Source organism: Nanorana parkeri, unplaced genomic scaffold (genome assembly GCF_000935625.1).
Source record: "Nanorana parkeri isolate BGI_ZX_2015 unplaced genomic scaffold, ASM93562v1 scaffold1622, whole genome shotgun sequence".
Classification (NCBI taxonomy): Eukaryota; Metazoa; Chordata; class Amphibia; order Anura; family Dicroglossidae; genus Nanorana; species Nanorana parkeri.
The window spans coordinates 183,960-197,256 of record NW_017307890.1 but is presented as its reverse complement, the minus strand read 5'-3'; the positions used below and the strand labels follow the sequence as shown (position 1 = coordinate 197,256).

The window sequence follows — 13,297 nt, the reverse complement described above, 5'->3', positions numbered from 1 at the left end:
ATATATATATTTGGGTGTTATATATATTTATACCCCCCTCCCGACTTTTTGATCACTACAATAATAGCACATAATATATAGTTGTACTATGGATCATGATTTAACCTATTCATGTTAGCAGGGGAGAATTGTAACTCTATTACTGCAGTGTACTGTGAAGTGTGTGCTGTGAATCATTAACCTGGTACACACGTCCAGTACACTGCAGCAATAGATTTACAATTCTGCCCTGCTCACATGAATAGGTTAAATGATCCCAGAGGCAGATGCATGATCGGATTTGATGTTTCACTACAGCTGTGTGAAAGCAAATAAAAATGTTTTATTGTTCTAAAACAGTCTTAAATTAAAGTTCTTCATAATCATAAAGAAATTGGACTAAAATCATTAGTCTGTATTGTTTTTTGTTTTTTTTTAAATGTCACCTGTCCCTTTAAGGAAATGTATCGGTAATTGGTATCGGCAAGTACACGAGGGGCTGTACTTGTACTTGAAAAAGTGGTATCAGGAAATCCCTAATTATTAGCATCAGCTCTGAGGGCTCTTGGGAGGCAAAGTTTAGTAGCAACAAAACTCAATGACAATTTGTATTTATTCTGTAGAAATCATAAAGTAATTTTAGTGAAAATAACTTTCTCTTATTTACATTGTGAAGCAAGTGGAGGAGTGGTTTCCAATCAACGTATGAGGTGTGTAAATAAGGTAGGCCGGTTCATGAAAAAAATAAAATATATATGTTTTTTAATCAATGTATTAGAAGTTAAGGGAAAGAATAAGAAGCATGGTGTAAAGAAATGATGGAAGTCCTATCATACAAGATCAGAGATGAGGGCGGTTGATTTGTTGAAGAATGGAGCCAAACAAAAGTCTCTCCTCTTGCTGCACCTGAATGGAAATAGATGACCATGCTGGATGGAAGGCAGAAAATGATTCTCGTGTCACATACAGTAGATGTCGTCTTTCTTTCTATTTGGACTTATACAAAGTACAGCTTTTACTCACTTTTTGAAGATGGTAAACAATTTTAATTCTGAGCGCCTCTGTCCGTATTCCGTACACCAGAGGATTTAGAGTCACAGAGACAATTAAAGCAGTTGTGGAGATGACGACATGGGTGATAACTGAGTGGGAACCGCTCCCTATTCTGTACCGCAAAATGACAAAAAGACTGGAAATCTGAAAAGTGGAAAAAGAGAAGATATTGGTGACCAGCGTATGGATGGCTTTTTGATAGGCCTCTGCGGAGACTTTCAGACACACCATAAATGTACGTATGTAACAGTATACCACAAGCAAAATGCAGCTCCCAACTAGGGTCAGTATACAAGTCATTCCAAATATGTTATTGATGGATACGTCTCCGCAGGCCAGGCGAAGAAGGGACATGGTCTCGCAGTACACATTGTTAATGTATTCCCCACACATCGTCAGCCTGGCAGCCAAGATCACAACTATGCTTAGAAAGACGTAGACAAAGATGAAACTAAAGAGTAACAGTTTGAAAACTTTGTTATTTGTCATCAGAATTGGGTATCTCAAGGGGTCACTGACGGCCAAGAATCGATCATAGGCCATAACTGTTAGAATCATAAGTTCAATAGTGGAAAAGCTTTGACAGAAGAATGCTTGGATGAGGCACCCCGGTAGAGGAATGACATGAAACCCAAAGAACAGGTCAACTATCAACTTAGGGAGGACAGATGAGCTCCCTAACATCACGTTGACCACCAAATTGCCAATGAAGATGTACATGGGTTCATGAAGGCTTACCTCTGACCAGACAACATAGACAATCAAGGAACATAATATCATAGTAATGGCATAAATCACCATGGCCAATGTAGCATACAGATACCAGAGATTTTCCATCTCAGCAACACCAAGGAGAACAAGATTTGTAATGATTCTTGATGTATTTTCCATGTTTAGTAAAGACACTTAGAGTCAGCTGGAAAGGTTTTTTTTCTAACACTCGATAATGCAGACATTAATAGAAAGTACTCAGGAAGGTTCTGGTATGAGCTTAATGAGTCATATAATGAGTCATATGTTGTCATTCAGCTAGGTATTTATAAGTGAGTTGAAGTTGGATATATTCTCAGCTGGGATTTGTCCACATGTATGCAGCAAATAATGGGACCCAATGGGACACAGAGGCTGTATCTGTTGCTCATTATTTTCCGGCTGTGCATTAACTGGTACAATCTTCAATGTATTTAGTAAAAGTAAATGGAGGAAGGATACAACAAAAAACACATCAGAATCTCTAAGTTGTAACTGAATTGAAAAAACCGTAATTCACTGTCTTAAATTGTTTTAAATATTGCTGTATAGTTTCCACTCTTCACCATATTCCACACCGGGGTGAAGTCATCTGCTAGTAGTAAAGCATCCTTGAAGCTGCTGCATTTTGGTTGTTTTTTTAAAATAGAAATGTAGGTGTGGGATAAAGGAAACAGAAACATGTCACAAATGAAAGCACTTAACGGCATCACATGCTTTTGTACGACGGATGACAAACTTGCGCAATCCGCCTTAGTGCTGATGTCTATGTCAGTCTTTGAAATCGCATACCAGCCTGGGCATCTGCACATGTGCACATGTGCTAACATGGAGTTCTCTACATAGGATTGAAGCTGGCCAACCACGTGTCTCCACACAAGTATTCCTGCCTTAGGGCACATGCTTGGGTGCACACTTGCTGCTGACTTTGGCGCCAAATGGGCATTTTTTAAACTGAGTTCTGTGCTGCATGGTTTTCAGCAGTAAGGCTGTGCTCTGTGATCCACATACAGTCCTGTATCTCTGTCTGAACTATTGGTGTCTGTATTATCTGCCCAAAGAAGCAAATCACCAGCACTAAAAAAATGAAGATGAATATGTCCATTTAATGGACAAGACGTCACAGTGATCCAAAAAGCCGACGTTTCGGGGCCACGCAGGGTCCCTTCCTCAAGGCAGAAAGACATGTCATGGCGCTATCCGTGCACGGCGCCATCCGTGGTTATCATTACGAGCACCACTTTACTTATTGGCCGGGACTGCTGTGAGGTGTGCGGAGGGCTCCTCCATCGATCTACATCTGTATTATCTGCCCCACTTCTTCGTTGACCTCTCTGGCTTTTTTCTACATGTACTTTTATTGCTTGTTTCTGCTGGCCCTGGCCTATTTCACTGAATATGATTTTGCCTGTTGATTTAATACTTTTCTTTCCAGCCATTGCTGAAATGGCTTGTCCTCGAAACCTGACCATGCTTTTGACCATTTCCGACCAACTTCTTCCAACTCCAGTCCCCTTTTCTTGACTACGACTTGGTCTGTTGCCTGCACTTGCCCAGTGTTGTGGTGACTGCGCATCTGCTGCTGCCCCCATCAATGTTCTCTAAATACCAAATGATTAGATGACAGAATAAAGGTGACCAGACAAAACCTTTTAGTTTTTATTGATTTACATTGCACAGATTTTCACTTTCCCATCATCCGCTGAATTTGTATCCATTTTCTGATCCGAGAGTTGAAATGGAACGCGATGTCACACATACGTGTTATCAAAACTTGAATGTTTCTCCATGTGCAAGCTGTATACTTGAAACTCTTCACCGTGCTCCACAGCGGGGTGAAGTCATCTACTACTTGCTGTTTCAGAGGGTGGTTGTCTTCATTTACACAACCTGTCAATGAATCAGACTGGGTTTGTAAGATGTTCATTACCATCCTCAATGTAGCCTCTTTGTACTGGACCTCTGGGTAGAGCAAATCAAGAAGCTTTACGGTTTGGTCGATTAATTATTTTGCTACAATGGCAGCGTCGTTCATCGATGAAACATTGTAGAGGCTGATCTCTGGAGGCTCTGGTGGCTGGCACTCACCACCCTTCGGAGATTTGCTTCCAGAACTCATGTTAGGAATCATCGTTTTGAGCTTTGCGGTGATGGCGGTACTCATTGGTTTGCAACCACTGGTGGCCACACAATGACTGATACAAAGTGTGAAACACAGCAGAACACGGGTGTGAAAGTAGGAGGTCATACTGGTTCCCATTATAACTAGATTGTGTCAGCTAAGTCTTTTCGTACAGGCTCTCCTAATAACAGGCATCACCCCAATGTTAGTATTGCTTTTTTGTATTCCCGTGTCTAACCGGTGGAAGGGGTAGCTGTTCTTATGCTGCAATGCACCTTATCCTGCCACACCATCCAATGAAAGGATTACCAAGCAGCTTCATTGCCTAACCTTGAATAGCATGGCCAATGTCAGCTAAATGAAGGCCATCATTGATTAAACTACCTCCCTCACTCAGGCCTTCCAAATGCCATTTTTGTATTGGTCCAATTTATCACATTTTTTTAAGACACAGTGCGGTAATGGTAACACATTTTGTAAGATTCATTTTGGGTAACCGTAAAGGAATCGTGTGGCTTCGTCCATATGTTTTGTATCAATTACTTTTATTCATATCATTTTGTTTCTATTAAAACATTTTAAAAATGATGTTGCTTTTGTTTGGCTTTTATGTTCAACATCCCAGGCTCTCTACATTTTACCAGTGCTCTTTTTTATCATTGTTATAACATACATTTCTAAGATATTTTCACTGTACTTAAAGAAAAAAAAAAAACGTTTAACCGGTTTGAGTGAGCAGAGCTAATTCACCGCCTCGTTTTAAGACAGCGAGCTGCTCGGTCTGACGGCTCGCGCCTTTGTCTTTGCCATAGTTCTTTTACAGTAAGGGTAGAAGCCCACTTTTGGCAATGGATAGTGCTGTGGGAAGGGCTGAGGTTCAGCATGTGGGGGCGAGGCACCGGTCACTTTCAGAAAATGGGCGTTTTGATGAAAGGTGTAGACGCTTTACTACTACTACGTAGCATAGGCAGAGCTCTGTTTCTGGCATTCCTTTCTCAGATCTATTTGTCGTGCTCAGAGAAGCAATTCAGCTGGCTCACGGTGAACTGTTTAGAGGCAGAAAGCGGCTCATCCAGAACTGGCAGATTTTATTTTCAGTTTTCATTTCAGTAAAAGCGCGGAGTGTACAAGATGACGGGTGGAAGTGTAGGTGTCCTCAAACCTCCGACTTTTTGCTTCTGATTTTGGTCCCTCTGAGGCTAACTGATGCTTACCCCTGTCCTCTTTTTTTCCTCGACTACGACTTGCTCTGTTACCTGCGCTTGCCCCCTGTGTTCTGGAGGCTGTGCATCTGCTGCTGCCCTCAAATTTTCTCCAAGTTCCAAATGACTAGATGACAGAATAAAGGTGACCAGACAAAACCTTTTTAGTTAAACATTTTTATTGATTTACATTGCACAGATTTTAACTTTCCCATCACCTGCGGATTTTGTATCCATGTTCTGATAGTTGAAGAGAGTTGAAATAGAACGTAATCTCAAGCATGCTTTTTATCAAATTTTAATGTTTCTCAAGGTGCATGCTGTATAGTTGCCACTCTTCACCATGTTCCACGGCGCGGTAAAGTCCTCTGCTACTTACCGTTTCAGAGTGTAGTTGTATTAATTTACTCAACCTGTCAATAAATCAGACTGGGCTTGTAAGATGTTCATTACCATCCATTCTTCCTCTTTGTTTTGCAGCTTTGAGACGAGATAAATTAAAAATCTTTACGTTTTGGTCGAAGAATTCTTTTTCTACGATGGCAGCGTCGTTCATCAATGAAACATTGTAGAGGCTGATCTCTGGAAACACTGGTGGCCGGCATTCATCACCCTTAAGATATCCTTCCGGAACTCGTAATAGGAACCATCTTTTGCGCATTACAAGCATTTTAACATCAGCTGCTTGTGAGTACCTGTCTTGAATGTTTTACGATTTTTACTCAATAAAGTCTTCTACTCTAGAGAGGCGCACTGTTTTTTCTTTTTCCTGCAATATAGTACTATAGTATAGATAACAATACATAACACTAATAGTAACAAAGAACATAATAAACTCTTTTTACTGACTTCTTCGTTTCCCAATGTATGCAATGTGGGGAATGCACTCACATTTCAGATCCTCAGCATTGCATACATCCAAAAAGTTAGGATTTCTCATCGGGCCCCCGAGGCCATCCATATAAGCTTGTAAATAGAATGGTTAACATTTGCTTCAAAGTGTCTTAAATGAATAAATATAACTATAAGTTCCTTACACATTTCCTGTAAATATATATAAGGTACTTCTATTGAAGAGAGACATAACATTAGCAATACTTATCATAATGCCGTAAGGCACTTTTGGTGACCAGGTCAGGGCGTAGGCAGAGCTTTGTTTATGACATTCCTCTCTCAGATCTATTTGTCGTGCTCCAAGAAAGCAATTCAGCTGGTTCATGTTGAACTGTTTAGAGGTGGAAAGCTGCTCATTCATACCTGACTCACTTCATTTTTCTTTTTTTCGGTTTCATTTCTGCAAGAGGGCGGAGTGTACAAGAGGACAGGTGGAGGTGCTGTTGAGACTTGGACATGGCAGCGGCACTTGTCACTTTTTTTGCACGTGGGTGGCTTTTTTTACAAAGGGTTTTTGTTTTGGTTATAGTCAAAGCAACACAAGAACACAGTAATACTAGGAAACAAATAACAATAAATGCCAGTAACATTAGTGGTAACCTAGACATCTAAGATGAACAAAAACAGAGTCAGTAACACCACCACATGATGGGATGAGGTGGGGTGTATCCCCAACACCGCCCCAGGCTATATTCGTGCATCTGATGGTCTTAGGAAAAATGTCAAGGAGCTGGATGAGAGGGTAACACTGACCTTTTAGATTATCTGGCACATATTTAGGATCTATAAAACAACACAAAGAGGGTAACGCTCAGCACATATAACCAACATAGGACTGTATATGGCCAAACCCAACGCGAACAGTCATGCTATGGTAAGCCTGATGGTACCAGCGAGTTAAATAGAAGAGTTTTAAACCACAACAACCCAGTAACAGTGTGGACAAAAATGGAAGGGATGGTAAATGAGCCCTATAAGAGTAGGGCAAGACAGAAAGGGACAGAGGATAAAGATAAGAGTAGAAGGTAGGATGCGCAGGTATCAGCCTTGACCCTCAACTCCGCAGACTGCATATTTGGAGTGAGAGCGTGGATTGATCCATGTTCAGGGACCACATTAGAGTGGGAATCATTCAGGATAGCCGAAAGCTTGTCATGTACCATAATACCCATGACCCTTTGTTTAAGCTCCAGAAAATATAGGGCTGGCTGCTTCCATGCTTGGGCAATGGTTTGGTGGGTGCTCAAAAAGATGAAAGTTGCCGTTTTTTTGCCGAGTCCAGGAAGATTGGTGTAAAACCTATTAAGTACGGCTTCCCAAGGGTTATGAGTCATAGTAAGATTTAATACTGACCTGATTAAGTTATATACCCATATCCAGAGTTTTTATCCTTTTGGGCACTGCACCAGATATGAAAAGGTGTATCCAGAGTCCCACCACCATGGAAGCATAGGGATGAAGTACCTGGAGCAAACTTGGATATCCTGTCTACATTAGGCATTCTTCCACCTACTATGCAAGAAACCCTCATAGTCTAATTCTTGAAACCTGGTAGGGATGCCACTAAATGCAATTCCTAATCCATTATCAATGTGGACACTAAGGTCTTGGCTAAAATTCTGGTGATGCGTATCAACAATTATATATCTTATCTCATTGGTAGTGATCAGACGGGTTTAATGCCGGGCCAGTCTACCAGATTAAATATCTGTAGACTGTTTACTATCCCCATTCCAGAGGTAGAGCTGTTGTTCCCTCGATACTCATAAAGCATTTGACAGTGTGGAATATTTACTGTGGGTCCTCCATGTGTTCGGGTTTTGGCCCTAACTCGATCTGATGGATTAAGATGCTATACAATTCTCTTGTAGAGGGGATCCGAGTTAATAGGGACGTTTCTCCTCCTTTTGGTATATCCCGGGGGACTAGGGAGGGGTATCCATTGTTCCCAATCCTTTTTGTTCTGGCATTTGAACCACTCGCAGCCATGGTCCGCACAGCTCCTCTGGTGCGGGGACTGCTATTTCATAAGCTAGAGGAACCTATATCACTTTATGCTGATGTTAATTTACTTATCAAACCCGAATAACTCTTTTGCTCACTTACTTTAATTGCTGGAACAATTTGAATTCTATTCTGGTTTTAAAGTCAACTCGGATAAGTATATTTTTTTCTCTTTGGACCCATAATGATTTCCAACATTCACCCCTCATCTTTGTTTCAAGTGGCTCATAAATTTAAACATCTGGGTATTCAGTTTCAGCTCCCTCTCTCTTCCTATATTGACAATAGTCTGCTCCCGGTAAAGAATCCTCTCCAGTTAAAAACGAAACAGTGGATGGATTTGCCGTTGGATCGTATGAGTAGATAACCTTATAAAAATGATCTTTTTACCAAAGCTTTTGTATATTTTAGCTAACTCACCCTGTGACATCCCACAAAAATACTTTAATTAAATTAATTATATTTGCGTATCTTTTCCTTTGGAAGGGATGCTTTACCCGGGTGGCTCTTGAGGTGTTGCAGTTTCCTTGCTCCAAAGCAGGCCTTGCCTTTCCCAATTTTCATCTGTACTATTTGGCAGTCCTCAGGTAGTGGTTTACGATTGGTTGGTCCCCGATGCAGGAAATGCCTGTACAGTGATGGAGGCGGCAATACTTACCTCTTTTGAGTCCTTGCATAATATCCTGTATAGGGGGGTTCCTGGCGCTTAACAGGGCATTGCCCTTCTGTTTATGACGATTCAAATTCCTAAATATGTTTTCAAATGGTTGAATGCAGCTGACTGGTTCCTATCTCTGTACACACCTCTTTGGGTGAATCCAGTCTTTCAGGAATTCCTTAACTTACCCTCAGCTACTTTTTGGACCTCAGCTGGTGTTACATTTTTTCAGCATCTTTTTAAGACTGGTTGAATTGTCACCTTTCCTCAACTCAGGGAGGAGCTGGAGCTATGGCACACCTCTTTCCAGGTGTATTTTTAACTACTACATGCAGTCCGTAGTCAGTTTGATCAGCTTCTTTAACTCTAACTCAATCCCCTCTTGAGAAAATGCTACGTAGGGAGAGCTCCTCTAAGTTAATTTCCACCTACTATGCTGAATTGATGTCACTAGATTTTGTAGATTTAATAAGATTAAGTGGAAATGGCAGCATCTTCTTTTCAAAACTGAACCCTGAAGACTGGTATGATTTTGAAGAAACATATATGTCCTCTCTTATAGTGTCTAGGGAAAGAATTATACAAATTAAATGTTTCTATCAGGTGTAGTACACCCCATCACTCTTGTGTTCCATGGACCTCAGCTTCTCTCCACACTGCTTTAAGCGGTGTGAAGAGAGAGCAGATTTTTTTCACTCCTGTTGGTCCTGCTCAATTATTTGTGCCTTCTGGTCGGCAGTTACTGAATTTTTGGAGATTAATCTAGGCCTTACCAATGTGTGCAATCCTCGTTTTGTCCTTGGATTGCTGGGTCAGCTTATGTTGGACTCTGGGGCTCAACGTCTTCATCGTATTCTCCTTTTTCATGCCAGGAAAGCTATTCTTTTGGTGTGGAATGGCCCACAGGCTCCTTCCCTGAGTTGTTGGAAACGCATTGTAAATCATTCTCTGTCACGCCTGCCGGATGGAGTAAGGTTTGGATCGCAGCTGCGGAGTAGTATGAGGTGAAAAGTCAGGAGGAGACGGCTTCTCAGGCAGGAATCTCAGGTGTCACTCTCAGTCTTAACGGAGAGTTTGAGATTCTAGCATCACAGCCATATGGAATCAACGAAGGTATACTGGAGAGGGTTATTACTTCATAACCTGTCTCTCAAGGAGTACACTGGAGTCTGTATTAAATAATGATAACAGTTGTAAGCAGAGCTAAAGCATGCAAAACGTCTAAAAGCCAGTTGGTCCAAATGCACAGGTGATAGTTTTCCCCATAGGCAGTCTATATCACAATTGAGGCTTGAACAGAGAAGGGCTCCAACCGGAGCAGTACTTGCGGTTTGGTATCTGCGAGTGGCAGCAGTGGTGGATCCTTAGGGGTGAAGGTGAGGCGTTCCAGGCTCTGGGATCCTTGGCACAGTAGGAGCAGTGTGGAGGTTCAGGAGGCAGCAGGCGTTCTGACTCCAATAGTGGAACGCCATGCTGCCTCTTCAGTGGCCTTATATAGTCCCATGAAGTGGGAGGTGGCGCCGGCCCGAACCAAGCGGCTTCCGTGTTCCACCGTGGAACTCACGCCGCCCAAATCAGGAAGTCGAGCGGCTTCCGCGTTCCACAGTGGAACGCAGAGCGGCTGTCCCTGCAGGAGGTAAGACCGGAGCGGCACGGCCCCGACGGGTGCCGTTACATTCTCTTCCCCTTTATAAAATAACCTACAAGCAGAGAGGTAGGCATCAGCTATTTGAACGTATTTGGGGTCCCTGGTTAGCTTCTACCAACACAATAGTTGATGCAACATGATCTTGCTTCACGTTCTGACATCTTCTGGCTGTTAATTTATATGTTTTCCATGTGTAATGGCGTATTTACAAAAGATATTGTTTCTGCCTTTTTTCCTTCGGTCAACTCATATCGGTGCTGCTGTTGTTTGTAACTGACCTGATTCTTGTTTGTTAATTGTTTGTTATGAGTGCTCGAACATGTGGGCGTGGCCTTCTTGGTGTATACCAAGATCTGCTCCAAAATGTCGGCGCACATGTGCAGAACGCGCTGGTGGTCGATATGGCCACTGCTCGTTCAGCGTGTGACGTCACCATCATGTGACATCATACGCTCTGCCTCCAAGATGGCGGCGGACAAGCACAGAACACGCTGGCAGCCAATATAGCCGCTGGCATGTTCGGAAAACAAATTGATGTATGCCCGAATATGGTTTTAGTATATTCGGGCATTAAGTCTGTTATATCGGATTCTGACGAACCGCCGAATCAACAGATTTTCGCTGATTTGCCGGTTTGTCCGAATCCGAATGTCTAATGAAAGGTAATCTCAATCTCCTGTGACCGTCACCAGAGAAATCTTATGAAATGCACCTCACCTTTAGTAGAGACCTATCAGGGTCTGTATGCACTATTAGAGCCAGGCAGAGGAAGCACCTGAAGCCGAACACCTCCAGGTGATTTTCTCCTCTCAGTTACAAACTCCTATTATTGGCCTCAGGAGTTGAGCAGATGGACTATGCATCAAATAAAAAAGTGGAAACTGGAAGTGCAGATGGTTTTCAAAAAGATAATATACTTTATTAAAAAACTGCTCACATTCCATTGGTAAGAAATAAGCTTCTGATTGACATTGATATTCTTTTTACATTGTATCACATTGTCTCACGGCTAGCATCAGTTGTATCTGATACTTTGTAGTTTAATTTGCAGAGCGCGGCTTTCTCATTGTCAATTTTGTATTATATCTGATCACACAGATTCCGGCTGCTGCTTGACTTGATAGGCGCGAGGTTTCACATTATTCATGTCATTTTAAATTGTCCAAGTGCATGGATTTTTTTATTTTCTGAAGACTATGAACAATTTTAACTCTGAAAGCCTCAGTCCTTATCCCGTATATCAGTGGGTTTAGAGAGACAGAGACAGTTAAACCAATCATAGATATCACCACATGTGTGGCAGTGGAGAGAGAACCGCTGTTTAACCTGTACCTGAAACCAACAAACAAGGTAGTGGTCATAAAGATGGAGAATGCCATTATGTGGGTCACTAGAGTGTGAACGGCTTTCTGAGAAGTGTCCGTTGTGATCTTGAAACAGATGAGAAATGTCCTTATGTAGCAATATATCACAACTGATAAGGAGACAATGACCATGAGCAATGTCCATGTGGTCCCATAGATATCATTGGCTACTGTGCTTCCACAAGCCAAGCGAATAAGGGACATGGTCTCACAGTAGACATTGTTGATGTTTATGCCACACAGGGTTAGCCGCACAGTTAATACCGACCCGACAATTCTGCTTAAGATGACCAAAAGCCAAATGAGGAACGTGGACTTTACAGCCTTTCCATTGGTCATCAAAATGTTGTATCTCAAGGGGTGGCTGACAGCCAAATATCGGTCATATGCCATGACAGTGAAGGTAAATACTTCAACGGATGCAAAGCTCTGGAGGCAGAACGCCTGTGCAATGCACGCAGGAAGCGAGATGGTGGAGCAACCAGAGAACAAGTCAATGGTCAACTTGGGGAGGAAACACGAGCCTCCAAGCATGACGTTGAGGACCAAGTTACATATGAAGATGTACATGGGCTCATGTAGGGTTTCCTCTGTCCAGGTTATGTAGACAATCATGGAGCTTATGACCATAATCATGAGGTAAAGTCCAAGAGAAAACACAGAATATATGTATTTGTAATTTTCCATCTCTCTGAGCCCCAACAGAACAAAACTTCCACCAATAGAGATGTTTTCCATCTTTGAGATAACGGTGTTTCTTTTTATGAATACTACCCGGCTTACAATGTAATTGTTTTGTTATATTTTTTTGCCAAAATATAACAAAATAAAAAATAATAAATTCTGCTAGATCTGGTCTAACAGAAACATGAATTCATCATGCCTCTCCATGGAAGATTAAGGAAGCACTTCTTATATTTATAGACACTATTTACCAGGATTGATTCTGCATGGAAGTAGAAAAGGTCAATCCCATGGGATAGGAGATGCTGCACAGCTACCCAGGAGGTTCAGATTGTTACAGCTGGTGAGAAGCTAATTTGTAGTAATTAGGTACGTTAATCAGCACATCTTCAAATCTACTGAGATACTATGGCCACTTCGGCCTCCTGAACCTTAGTACAAGAGAAAACTATGATGGTTTTAAAAAACGAATGGCAAACGCACTCATCAACTCATAACCAGCTTTCAAGCGCGGTGCACATGGAAGGGCTTTATACAGTACAACAGCAAAAAGTTTCCCAGCACACTCCCCAGCCAGCATGCAAAAAAAACCTGTCTCACCGCTAAGGTTTAAAACAGAGGCTTTAGATACACGTCTTCTGCAGAATATGTGAAAGCTGCACAGCCATGTCAAGGCTCCTCTGGGTAGTGTGGTCCTAACTCTAACCTATGAGAGTCTCCATCTGGGAGCACATGAAGCAAAAGATTTGGTGCAGTGACGCATGGGGGGTCTTAGCTGCCGTTGTTATGTGCGGGGTCCCTTGTGTGTCCCCGTGCCTTTAAGGAGGTTGGGCTTCCTCCTGGGGAACCTGCACCCAATTTTATCTTTTGCTACATGTGCTCCGAATCAAAACGAAATTAAACTAAACACATTTTTTGTCGGTGAACATGTCTGTTATT

The 13,297-nt window shown here is 42.0% G+C and overlaps 1 protein-coding gene across 1 annotated transcript; it reads right to left on the bottom strand.

Moving 5' to 3' along the window:
- Positions 1–9,613: 9,613 nt before the first annotated feature.
- On the bottom strand, positions 9,614–12,412 carry LOC108799063 (olfactory receptor 10A6-like). The gene is made up of 3 exons (XM_018570881.1): positions 11,643–12,412; positions 10,194–10,362; positions 9,614–9,649 (listed from the first exon to the last, which is right to left on the bottom strand). Exons 1-3 carry the CDS (start codon positions 12,410–12,412, stop codon positions 9,614–9,616), a joined length of 975 nt encoding a protein of 324 aa, XP_018426383.1.
- Between the last annotated feature and the right edge of the window lie 885 nt (positions 12,413–13,297).